Raw genomic sequence first — 13,947 nt, 5'->3', positions numbered from 1 at the left:
CAAGCAAATGTTTAATTAAATGTTCAAACCATTTCACACAGAGTTTACATAGAGCTTTTCGGGGCTCCTGGAGATCTGGGATCCTGTGGCAGTCGCCCACTTTTCCCTGATTGGTGGTCCAGCTTTGCCAAAACATCCTTAGAAATAAAAGCCAGCACTTTAAAGGAGCACGTCAACCCCTGAATGATAATTTGTGTATCAATTACTCACTCTGTGTTAAGTTGAATTCAGGAAGAAAACTTTGTTTTCCATGTATGCCTTCACAGTGAACAAAGAATCAAAAGAAGACAAAGGTTCTTGATGAATTGAAGTCATAGGGGGCCATGTTTACCAACAGCAAAACTGTATCAAAACATCTGTTTAAAAACCCTCAAACAATCTAGTGCAGTATATTATCATCATATTTATCCAGCTGCGTGCTCAGTATTTCCCAAAGACATGCATTTTCACATAAATGTTACTATTTAAACACTTAAATGTGAACAGCAAGGGCGCACCACTCACCCATGTGTGAGACTCTTTACTTGGAAGTGTTTTAAATATTATGGTCATCTGTCATGAATTCAGGTATTGAACAGAGTTGTCATCATTAATTGAAGGTAACATGGGGTATCCATGGGGAGATAATGGCGGACTCCGCCACTAACAATGACCACTACTATATAGAGAAGTAATTTATGAAAATACAGTGAGTAGCTGACCATCAACAGTAGTGTGACTTTAAACTTGTCATTGCTTAATTTCTATCCAGGGCGCCACAGTACAGAGTGGAAACTACAAAAAATGTCTTTTTCACTACCAGTATATTTAAAGGATTTGATTTTATCAGATGTAAGATTTTTTTGTTGTTAAAATCAGCTGTATTCTTCCAGTTGGCATTTTCCTCACTTTACAAAATGCCTCATAGATACAGTACAGCAGTTGAAAGTGGATAGCAAAGTGAACTCCTTGATACAGTCCCACCTCCCTTCTGTATTCTGGCACTTGTGAAGTGATAATGGACACAATTAGAGTACACTTTATCTTGGCTGCTTGTCGGCCAGGCCTGCGCTGTCAAAACCTGTCAACAGAAGTGCCGTTCACACCCTCAAGCAGCTCCATGTCTGTTCGAGGCTCGGCGCAAAACAAGCTGACAGCAACATTAGGATGTACAGTCCTGGCAACTGGCGGGGAGGGTTTGGATGAAGTGATAGCAGCTGTTGAGGCGTTCCCTTCCTCCTCGCAGGTCTGAGCCTACAGGATCTCTCCATACGTGATTTGGCCTCTTGCCTGAATGTCTTCTGTTGCTCTGTTTAATTGTGGGCATCACCTGGAGGTTGTTGCTGTTAACTTCGTGTAAACTTTTGGATTCTGTTTGTCATCATAATTACTGTAAATTTGCGCAACGAGTCCCATACATAATCTGACAGTTTGTACACACGAGACCCAGGGAAAGTACTTGTGAAACTGGAAAAGTCCCTCTTAGATTACATCCCACTTACAATCGTATCAGTGAATTTATCAGAGGGCGTTTAAACCACAGGGAGGTTTGAAGTAATCTGTTGATGTTTCATCCCCTTCACTTCTACACACTATGAGAAAAGCATGTTTGCAGTCTGTCGGGTTAGTCCAAACCCATCCCAATGAGCTGTGGTGCCTTCCACCCAGCTTCCCAGAACGTTCCACCTCATGCCTCCTAAACTGAGCAGCTATAAGTTCAGCTGGATGGCACGAGAGCCAGCGTGTTTCTTTACAAGGCCACGGTTCTGGACACTTCATGTACACATCCAGATCATTTGCAGAGGAAATAGTGTTCTGCTTTTGGTTGTGTCTCAATGTGGTGTTTACCACATGTCTTACTGTATATTTAGAACACTGAGTATCCTGAATGTTCCTACTTAGTGTGACATCCTTTTCCAAACTGTTGACATCAACAATCCCTGAGCTTTTTATTCTGCACTGAACTCTGCAGTTGCCCTCAGACCCTTCAGCTCAGTGTTTTGTTTTGTTTTGTTTTCGTGGCCAACAACAGCTTTCAGCTTCAGTTTCAGCTGTCATTAGTGTTTTATTTTAGAAACAGACAGTCTTCAGAACAAACACCTGAGCAGCTCCAGTCTGTGTTCTTCTTTACCGCTGCATCAAAGCCAAAGTGGCACATTTTTCTATGAATTTATCAAATGAAAAAAGGGTGCAACCAACTGAGAAAGTTGGTAGCGCCAATGCCACCAGTCAAAAAGTTAGTCTGGAGCCAGGCTGTTCTCATGTACTGTTTGTATGTATACCTGCAAAAGTAAGGTAACAGAATTTGTATATAACCCACATCATCAGGAAGGCTGTGATCACGTAACTAATGTGCTGACAGGAGTGAAGACAAAAGTACACCACGTTCCAAATTATTATGCAAATTGTATTTAAGTGTCATAAAGATTACATTTTTTGTTTTTCAATTAAACTCATGGATGGTANGTAGTAGAAAGAGCGAAACTCTGGATAAGGAGGCAGGTTGGAGCGGTGTATGGGTCAAACAATGGACTTTGCCCAAGGAGACTGGCGTTTTGTGTGCAACCAAGTAAACTTTTAGTTATTTTGAGGTACGTCATTGTCACATCACATTACGACTGCATAACTTAACGTTAAGTACATAATTGTACTACTTAATTATGTAAAGTGATGATGCCCAACCATGATTCTATTCCTAACCATTACCTAACCAGTAGAGGCACAAACTCATTAGAAATCATACAAACCGCTGTATGAGGATACGTTGCTGAGGCCCTGTTAGCAGTGTTAAGTGCCAGATATTTCTGTCAGGACTTGGTGCAGAAAAAAACAGAGCTAAAAGAAGATTAATATTGGACTTATCAGGAGGAATTTGCCTGTATCTTCTGAATATGTAAATAAGTAGCAGTTTGCTAACATGTCCACCCACTTATCAACTTCACAGAGTGATAATATATTAGTGTTGTGTTCACAGCTTGTTTTCCAATGTCCTCAAGTGGCCTAAGAAGCAGTTAATGCATGTTTAAAGGGCGACTTAACACCTTATTCTAACTTAAACACACTCTCTTCACACGTTGAAAAGGCAAATGTAAAAACTGACTTTCAGACCCGTTGATGTCTTAAAGGGATAGTGCACCCAAAAATGAAAATTCAGCCATTATCTACTCACCCATATGCTGATGGAGGCTCAGGTGAGGTTTTAGAGTCCTCACAACACTTGCAGAGATCCCAGGGGAGAGGGGGTAGCAACACATCTCCACCTAATGGAGGCTTACGGCGCCCCAGGTTCAAACGTCCAAAAACACATAATTGAAACCACGAAATATCTCCATACTGACCAAGAGTTATCACACCCAGCTAATAATCTCATGTTGTTGTCTGCAGGTAACAACCCCGTCATACCCTGTGGTGGTCAAGATGGGACACGCCCACGCTGGCATGGGGAAGGTGAGTTCCTTGAAATATACCAACAAGAACACGCACATTCATTTGTTCTTTATGTTTGTCAGTGTTGAAAGTTTTGGGCTTGGGCATCATCTATTTTTTCCTATGTTCCTGAAATTTCTCTGGGGTTTACCCTACCCTACCTTAAATTAACCTCCCTCCCTTTTAGACTAGTTGACTAGTGTAAAGGTAAGAAAATGCTCAGAAGCACTGTCCTAACTGTGCACGATTTAATCTATAAGATTAAACATTGTCCGAAAAATATTGCATATCTAATAAGAGCCATTTAGAATTATTAATCACATTTTTTAAAAACCACATTGTATTTTAAATGCCACTGAAATGTGGCACTTTGCTGTGTGCAATATGAGCATTGCACATTATCCTACATGACTTGACAACTCATTAAATCAGTGGTGTCAAACATATGGCCCGTGGACCAGAACCGGCCCACCAAAGGGTCCAATCCGGCCCTCTAGATGACTAGGCTAAGAGGTGCAAGGTTTTAGGAGCAAGTTAAACAGTGAGTAGCTGCTTCATGTAAAATTCTGCTTCAGAGGCTTTTCACCCTGACCACAATACAGTTCTCTGAAAACACACTAAATACTTATAGATATTGAACATTGTGTAAATATTGTCAATCAGCAGCTTCAGTACCAGAGAATCTGTATCAGACTTCCATCCTTAAAAATTTCAAACGGAAATGTATGGATAAATGCAGATGTAATGACAGTGAGAAGCAGACTGGATCATCCGTATTATTGAAATTGCACTTATTTTTCTTCATCTTCATTTTTCACATCTCAGGTTGTTCATCTGTCTTATAAACAGATGAACGTTTATAGAATGTACTTGTACTTCTTTACACAAAAAGAAAGGTAAAAAAAGGGCGCTGTTGTTACTTATAAGTTATTTTGCAGTGGTTTTATTGGTCCGGCCCACTTGAGATCAAGTTAGACTGTATGTGGCCCATGATCTAAAATGAGTTTGTAACATTACAGCAACACAATAACATTTATTTACTGAATATTTAGTATCCCAACTCATCTTCAAAAACAAACAAATTGCAGAGATGTACAGGTCATGTGCACGTGGTTCCATCTATTGAGTCTGAGAGTGCGTATGCGCGTTCGTGTGTGTGAAGGCAAGAGAGAGACATCGCGCACACATCCCTAATATACATAATGTTACATCACAGGAAGTTCATATTAAACATGTTCAAAGTTTGAAATAATAAGGTAAACATATGTAAAAATAATCCCTGTGAGCAAAAAACTCTACTTTCAAGGCAAGCTGATATCACCTCATGACAGGTTTATTTACATGGTCACTGCTCCAGAAACACTACTGCAAATGTTTATGTGATGTAGCCTACATTGCTACATGTAGCGACATGCTAACATCATGCCCACGTGGTCAATTTATTCCTGCTCAAACACGTCCGGTTGTGTTCAGGTTAGGGGTGTAAATCACGATACAATATCATATCGATTCTTTAGACAACGATACGATATTTGCCGATATTTTTAAGTCTGATACGATGCGATTCAGGGCCCTCAGATCGATGTGAGACAATATCATCTGCCCATTTTACATACTTGATTACTGAAGAAGCTGCTTTCTTTTTTACTTCTGGCCATAAAAGATAAAAACAACACATGAATAATGTAAATAACTGTAACTGCGTACGTGCAGTAAAGTCCACTTTGACTCCACTAACACATAAAACTGCACATGGGATAAGTCAATCTTCAGGACTCTCTGCAAGGGAGCCCTTTCTAGCATATCTTTTCATTTTAACCCAAACCATCATCTTTTTCATAAAACTTCTAGGGCTGTCTGGCTTAAAGCCCTGAAGGCAGACTTCTTCCAACAGCCAGATTAACAACAAGATCATTTAACAAAAGTGTAACATTCAGCTGGTTGAATTTCACACTAAAAAGAGCAGCTTACAGCTTAAAGAGACAGGTGCTACCACAGAGCCTTCTTAGACAGAGGGGGATACAGATGTCTCAGCACAGACTGTGTGAGGAAAATAAAGGTGATTAAGGTTATTTCCCCGAACTATTCCTTTAAGCCAGAAAGATACTAGAGGGCGAACTCTAACCCTGACTCATCGTGAATAGACTCTGCGTCACACTTGCAACAATTGACTTTGTCACACAAGCTCACAAGTTCACTTTTCCACCTTCCACCTCACATTACAGGCCCGCACTCAGACTTGTCCAGGGTCCAGTCATGCATATCAAACATGTGATCATATCATACCAGCTTTGACTGGTGTGCGGTTCAAAGCGCAGGAAAGGAGATCGCAGACCTAAAACCCCCTGTTTGTTTCTAGTTTGCACTGATCTGTAAAATCAGTCATGGCGGCCAAATCGCAGTGATGATCAGGCTGCAGAGTGTGTTCCTGCTTTACTTTCACTGAGCTGATATCTGATTGTTACAAAGGCAGAGAGCACACAGACAGACACACCACTGATAAGGTCTGCAGTTTTCCTTTTGATGTTCTCTTATACAACAGTCTGGCTGATGTATGCGTGGATGCAGCACAAAGAAAGTTCTCACACACTGTGTCTCTCTCTCTAGTTGTTTGGATTCACATAGCGATATACTTCCTATAAAGTATGTCTTTTGCCCCCGTCTGTCTGGATGGGCTTGGTTTCCGTTTCAGGAGCCAGACATGCTATAGAATTTCCCAAAAGGCTTAAGAAGAACTTGGCAAGCCCTTGCAGAGTGGGACCTCGTTTAACCCCTCAGACCTCACAGAGCTCTGAGAACGGACAGGAACATGTGGGATTTAGGTCATTGCTGTTTTGTTTGCTCTTCACAGAACCTTGTTATTTTTTTGTGAGTGGATCGAAGACAATGAATTTATCATTTCTTGCTTGCTGACACCACTTATATCATATTAAATGAACCCTAATTTAAAGGTGCTACACGCAGCTCTGAGCAAAACTATGTAATTCTTGAAACATAATAACATAGCTTTGAGTTTGATACATTCAGGAGTTTTGCTGCTACACCCTTAAAGGCCCAGATACACCAAGCTGATATTAAAGAAGCAGTGGTGACAAGGACAGACTGTTGAGTCTCCTCACATCACCTGTGTCTCAGCCACAAAGTTGCACTTAAACACACCGCAAAAATTACAGCCAACTAGCGCAAAAACTAGGGTGACAGATGCTCATCAACGGCCAGACATTGACCAACGACCGATGGTCAGCTTGGTGTGTCAGGGCCCTCACATGTACTCTGGTATGGCAAATAGCTCATAAACTGAAACTGGTTTTGTTTGCTGATGATAAAAAAAAAATAAATCTGCTCTGAAGAGAATTTGCCTCAACTATAAGTTATTAATTTACTATTTACTTGTTATGTTTTCTCCCAGGATATTTGTTCCTTCAATTTATTTATTTCCTTTTCTAAGGCAGCTTTCCTTTTTACTGCAAATAACATTATTCCTCTTATGTATGCTTTGAATACATCCCAAATTATACCTATTTCTGGCCTATCCTGTGGGTCCACCTCATGTACGTTGGTTTGAATAAATAAATGAATATGGTTTTTAATATAATTTAAAAATTCAGAGTCCAATAAGTATTTTTTATTCATTCTCCATAATTTATTGGACTTTGTACTTTGTTTCAGGGACATAATGCCAGTGACTTTTGAATGATCTGATATTATAATTTCATAAATCTTACTTGATCGTACTCTGTCCCTGTCTTAGATATAAGTAATCTATTCGACTGTAGCTACTTTGAGGGTGTGAAAAATATGTGTCTTTCTATTGTGTTAGGGTGTAAAGTTTTCCATATATCCCGCAGTTCATTGACTAATAAGAATTCCTGGAGGTTTTTGGTGGATTGATTTTCCTGTTTTTAGTTGAGCTATGATAAGGGCTTACTATGTTATTTCCCAAATATGATCACTCCTGTTGGAGAATGGTCTAACACTGTTTTAATTTTATTCAAGAAAAGCATTTTTAAGTGGGAGGACTGTAAATATAGGGTAGCTAATGTAAGCTAATGTTAGCTAATGTTGGCAAACTTCAAATAGACATTGCTGTATAAGTGACATTACTGAGCTGGTTCGCTACTTTAATGACTTTTCTTTGGTTACATTATGTTTTTAATGGTTTTATCATAAAAATAAGCACCATCTCACAAAGTGACATGTTGATGTTTCCTTGTTGTCTCATTTCACTCGCTCTTACTGTACGTTCAAACCAGAAGCTTCCAAAGAGGCAAAGTCTCTTGCGGGCGCCCAAGAAGCACGAGTGTCAAAAATATTTGTGGCAGCTTTGGTTGCTCTAGTTGCTCATCGCGTGAATCATTGAACATTCAATCGTGCTTGTCAATGTAAAGGAGCTGCAAAGCGGACTACTGGCTTGAAAGCAGTGTAGTTGCTGCTTGCTGTTGTCCAGTCAGAAAGCTCATAGTTGGCCTACACAAAGTTATGTTCGGTCAATGAAAACAGAAAATGTATGTCAGCCCATTCAAACCAAGCAAGGAAGACTTGCATGCTATGTCGCAACATTAGCCTGCAGTTCTCTCCTCTATTACGAACATTACACACTTTAAAACTCACCAGACCAACCAACTACCTTCTCGACACACTCCCAAGCCTCATTCTTTTTATTATGGTCTCTGTAACCGAACAGTGACACATTATAAAGCACTGAGTGGGTGTGAACACAAGTAATCAACTTCTTGATATCCATTGTTGGAACAAATGTGCTGTAGGAACCAAAGTTACATGGCTTGTTCTCTTGGACCCGCTTCATCGAAGCACGTCAGCATTCCGATTGGTTGTCACCGAACCACGTCAGAGCTCATTACCATAAAGTTAAACGAATTTTAACTCCCCTCCGGACCACTCCGGTTGCTTTGGTCGCCCAAGACGCGCGGCTGATGACCAGGTCACCCAAGTCACCCAAGTCGCCAGGCTCTCATTGAAAATGAATGACTTCTGCCGCTTTGGAAGCTCTGGTTGCTTTTGGTGTGGACATACAGTAAGTCAGGCCTCCCAGTGGTGATGTGTTTAAGGCACCTGGCTCGAGAAACAGCCTGTTTTTGTTGTTAAAGGGGACCTATTATGCTTTTCCCTTATTTTCTGTCACATGTGTAATGTTTCAATGCCAGATGTTCATATTAACATTGACGAAGTTTCAAATAATGAGGTAAATACATGTAGAAGTCCTCCCTGTGAGCAGCTCAGGCTTCAGACTGTTCTAAAAACCCTGTTTCCAGTGTTTTTTTGGGACAAGCTGACGTCAGATTGTCAAGGATTTCTTTGTATGGTCATCTGCTTCAGACACGCTACTGGCACACTATCTGCCATTAAGTTGGTTCCTTATAAGCCTCACTTTCACCATGCAAGTCAGTCTGCCATTGGGAAAATAGGATAGCACTTGTGGTTTCCCCAGGAGTTAACCCCAGTTACCAAACGGTATCGATTTAAGTTCAGTTACTATTGCTAGTAGTGATAGTGTGCCTGCCTACAAGTGTTTAAAATACATATAATGTTTTTGACCATTAAAGGATGTAAACATGTTCCAGAAGAAACTGCAACGTGCAGCGTGACCTCATCACATAGTAACAGTAGTGTTTATATATTTACATCTGAACAGGTTGTACATACTAAACGTGGCTACTCACTTAACATTTTTCATTTGACAAACTCATTGACAGTAGCAGAGTGAAGCTTTATACCCAGTTTTCCCATTACGTGTTTGTAGACCAGTCAGCCTCTGTATTTTAGTTGGTATGTCATTTAGTCTGGACGTCGACCAGTGTGACACGGCTTTTTCCACCAGGCACTGTTCTTCATTTTTGTGCCAGTGCTTCACCTTCTCTGGCTCACCTTTTTACTTTCTGTTTGCATCATTACGGTTTGTTTAGTTTCCCAGAGGAATTGCGTAATTCTCTGGATGGCTTCGCGTGCTTACAGCTCAGAGCTGGACCTGCCACTTGCTATCAGGTTCCACCTCTGGAGCCATGATGTGAACTGTGAGTCACTTCCCTTAATTCAGTCCACTTTGTTGTTTAAACTTCTGCCCGCCTACTGTAAACAGGCAAGGATCAGTGCTCAGCCTCAGTGCTTTAGTCTCTGTTAGCAGCTGAAAGCACATATCTATAATAACTTCGTAGTATACTATATGCACCCACCTTTATGTCATTTACAAAATAATATGGGAGTACACTCCTGCTTTGAGAAGCGTCCCAGAAGCTAACACTACATTGTTTGCACCAGATTCGGCGAGGAGGGGACACGCTACTCCACTCAAACTGGTTGCTTAATGGGCTTCCCACCGGTGATGTACCGCATTGTGGAATGCACTCGATTGGATATATGTGCTGCTAGTTGGACAGTCCATGGTTTTCTGCTCACCATTTTAAACAACAAACATGGTGACCTGCTTATAAACTTTCTGTTATTCCATCTAAACCAGTGGTTCCCAGCCACAGGGTCTACATTTCTCCTTAGTCATTAGTTCAAGGTCCACACAGTTATATATATATATATATATTTAGTATCACACATTTCACCATGTCGTCCAGCTAGTTTGCTGTCTGTTAGTCACTCATGCTACAGCAGAAAATGGCACTTCAAAATAAAAGCTCTGTACCAGAAATTCACTGTACATCAAAATAATGTTGTTGTTTTTTTCCACAAACTTGACACATTTGTGAGTCACTTGCAGTCCATTTAGATTGGGTCTGGGACCCACTTTTGGACTGTGGCCCACCAGTCAGGAACCACTGGTCTAAACAATCCACCAAAATGTATTTCTGAACATTTGAGGTGAAAATGGCAGATGCTACTGCTAAATCTTATTTCACTGTAGAAGTACATCGCCTAGTTTGACAGCTTAGTCAGAGTTTTGTGAGCCAGGCACATCTTGCTGGACAAACTCATTTGCGTAGAGTTGAATCCAGTCTACTTTATGCAAATGCAGACCGGCGAGCACACCGCAAACCCTCCCCCAAACTTGCCAGAATACACTTTCGGTACTTTGTGCTCCTTCTTATTTTATTCTACAGTGTATAAGAATGAATAGAAACCATTGAGTAACCCCTCATCGCCAGACAGAAATGAACTGGTGGAAATGCGCCATAAGAAAAATAAGCACCTTGTCTATTTTGATGTAGCTGCAGCGTGTTGCACAGAGCGAAACACAGAGTTTTTCTGCTAACAGCCACTGTGTGTGAAACAGAGATACATTTAAATGGTGACGGTGAATGTATTTTTAAGAACTAAAAACAGCTACAAATCTTTGATCCATTGTCGTTCATAACGTTTAACTGTAATAAGTTTGTCTGTAGGCTGCAGCACAACTGAGTAGGAAATAACAACAATTAACACAATTAAAGAAACCATTTAACTACATAGCTGACTTACTTAGACGAGAAGTATAAATATCAAGGAAAAATTATGAAGTCAACAAAATCTGGCAGGAGAAACGCTCTGCCTCTGGAATTTTCCCGGCATAATATGATGCCGTGCAAAGGATGCAAAAAAACAATTAAAAATAATGATGTCCTGACAATAATGTTAGCCAGGTAGCTAATGTAACGCTACATCAACAGGGTCGCACCGGCTCCCACAAAAAGGCTTTTCTGTCTGTGTCAACCTGGTCTCACTCCTAAGTCGTCTTGGACTTGGGCACTGACTTGCGGCATCAGACACTGACGATAAAGGCGTCCTTTAACGTCAGCATAAGCTGCTGGTTGCCGGGGGGAGTGGTGGTGGATGGGTCCAACATACACCGACTTTCATCCAGGAGAGTGGTGTACCCGGTAAGATTACAAAAGCCAAACCCTGTTCCTAACCATGTCAATTCGCTGTGTTATACTGACGTAGTGCATTTATTTTGTAATTGACTGTATGTATACAGTAAATTTCCTGTGAAAACAGATGTGTATTTTGAAAGAACACAATGCATGTGACAGGCAGAACTTGAGACAGCATCCCAGAATGTCAACAACCAACGCACCCAGGGTACCTTTCACATCGTATTTAAACGTGGAAAGTCTATGACCAAACGTTGAGATGTGAAGAGGCTGGAGTGAGGACACAAGCGCATTTCTAAAAAATAGAGAGACTTTCAACTAAAAGTGTTTGAAGCAGCTGCACAAAAAAAAAAATAAGCTGGCGCTCAGAAAAAAAAACTCTATGTAGACACTCAGCCTCACTGCTTTACGCTTTCCTTCAACTCCAAGAGAACCAGTTCTTAAATTCACATTCTATCATCAGGCCTGTTCTTTATCAGCTCAAAATTTGAAGATATTTGCCACTCCACCCTCTGAGCTCATTTGAAAACCTAATGGATTTAATTGCAGCAGAACATCTTTTAATGTGGGTTCCAACAAGCGTTCTCATTTTATCACCCATCAAAGTGACAACTCTGTTTACTGGACCACATTAACCATGAAAGTCGTCCGCCCGTCTTTTAAACATTTAAACCTGTTTTTATTGGTTTGGTACCATTGTCACCCTGGCTCAGATTTGTTTTATTTGTTTTCCCACTGTTGGTTCTCGTTTTCATTTTTCTGTGAGGCTTGCATCATTTTTAAAAGCTCCCTGGGATTTCTTTGTTCCACCCGGGCAATTTGGATTTCTTTTTAAGCATTGTTTGTGTGTGTGTGTGTGTGTGTGTGTGTGTGAGAGACCGCTAAACTTAAACCCTTGTAAACACAACATTACAGTGTTTCCTAAGACCTCACAAATCGTCACATGAAAGTGTTTGATTTCACTCATGTTTTCCAGTCAGCACTCCATATTGATTAGTATGACAGCATGCTGAATGGTTGTGCCGATCTAGCAGTGAGAGCATACTGTAAACCTTTTGACTGTGTTCTAACCGCCGCTTTAAATTCCAATGTTCTACTAGATCAGAACTTGAGTCATTCAACTTAAATGCGACTTTTGACTTGAGTTACTGTGTATTAGTATATAAGGCAAAGCTGTTGCACCCTGTATACCCCTAGAAAGGAAATGAAGCCAAGCCCAGATGAAGAGACAACTGCAATCAAGGTCTGCATACCTTTGATGATTTAATCCTTGTGTGAGTAAAGTAATTTGTTCCCCACAAGCTCCTGGTACCGTTCTAATATGTCACTGTATTTGCGCTGCTTGTAACCATTCCCAATCTGTTTTTCACTGATTTGACTGCCTTATACTCATGTGTTTATTTAAGAAACAGCTCGTCCTCGGCCCCTGTTCTGGTCTTACTTTACATCATCTCCTCTCCAGTATTTTCTGTAGCTACGCAACCAACCGCAGAGTAGACAGTCTACTACCTGAATACACCAGGAAGAGCATGCCCAGTGTACTTGATTGGTCATGTAATATAGGTTTTCATTGAAAAGGTATTAGTGTGGTTGTGGCCATGAAGTCAGCTTCAGGAGAGCACAACAGAGAGAAGAGTAGAAACCCCAGAGTGAAAAAACAAGGCTTCCTGGTTTCTCTATCTGCTTTGTCTTGTTTCATGATAAGTTCCCACCACTTCCACTGTGTAGAACTGGGACGATACCAGTGAGAGGGCTGGTGATGAGTGAGTGGAAGCTCTGGACTGGATCGTTTTGCATCTTAGACACTGAGCTCTGACAGTTTGCCATACATTAAAGTTGATTCATGAGTTTGTCTGCCAAGATGCCCCATTTCTCATAACCTGATGGTGTGCACCTCCTGAATCTGTGTATCAACATAGCTGAATGAAGAAAAAAAGAAAAAGAAGAGCACCACCTATAGAAATATCGTCCAAAGAAGAGGAAAGCCGATGAGAGCCTCTGTATCCAAGATAGAGTGCAGATAGAAATACATGAGGGTCTTGCAGGCGACCACTGAAGGGCAGTTAGTTGTTCCCTTCCTGTTTAAATGTCACACCTCATTGTTACCTAATTATCTGAAAGTTACAGAGAAAAATACCTTTGAGTTTTATGTAAGAGCCACGTTTTGTGTCGACGGCTTCCCATAACGTCATTTCCCCTCAGTCTGTGTGTACAGTCTGCAGTCTAATCACTTGATGGGAGTGAGCTGACGTAGTTCAAAGCCGTCCCTGGTAATGTTTCCACCCAGGGACCCTTCATTATCCCGCCTGTGTACAAGTGTGAAATCCTTGTGGGATTCTAAGGGGCCACCGCCAGCTTTGACGGCGCGCTTTTTAATTAGCACCTCTCTAACAAGTGGAGTCTCTCCTACAGATCAAAGTGGAAAACCAACAGGACTTCCAGGACATCACCAGTGTGGTGGCTCTGGCCGGGACCTACGCCACCACCGAGCCCTACGTCCAATCCAAATACGATATCCGCATCCAGAAGATCGGCAACAACTACAAGGCTTACATGTAAGGTGTTTCACACCACCAGCATCGTACATTTACATACACAGATGGAGTGAAGCTGCATGTTTTGGGCCAATATCATCAGTGTTGGCCACATTTACATTTTGTCAAAGTAGAAAATTGTCTGAAACAGCATTAAAACCATCATTAGACAGTACAGAGTAAACAGTTCC

The 13,947-nt window shown here is 41.1% G+C and overlaps 1 protein-coding gene across 1 annotated transcript in view; it reads left to right on the top strand.

Annotated features, from left to right (window-relative positions):
- Nucleotides 1–13,947, top strand: part of LOC126385260 (synapsin-3-like) — a 135,951-nt gene that overhangs the window by 100,132 nt on the left and 21,872 nt on the right. Inside the window, exons 6-7 of the mRNA XM_050036871.1 lie at nt 3,364–3,426; nt 13,635–13,777. Of these exons, the coding sequence (XP_049892828.1) occupies nt 3,364–3,426; nt 13,635–13,777 (206 nt within the window). The remainder of the gene's footprint in view (nt 1–3,363; nt 3,427–13,634; nt 13,778–13,947) is intronic.

This window comes from Epinephelus moara, chromosome 23 (genome assembly GCF_006386435.1).
Source record: "Epinephelus moara isolate mb chromosome 23, YSFRI_EMoa_1.0, whole genome shotgun sequence".
NCBI classification, from domain to species: Eukaryota; Metazoa; Chordata; class Actinopteri; order Perciformes; family Serranidae; genus Epinephelus; species Epinephelus moara.
Note: the sequence above shows the minus strand (reverse complement) of the source record. Positions and strands in the feature narration are given on the sequence as shown.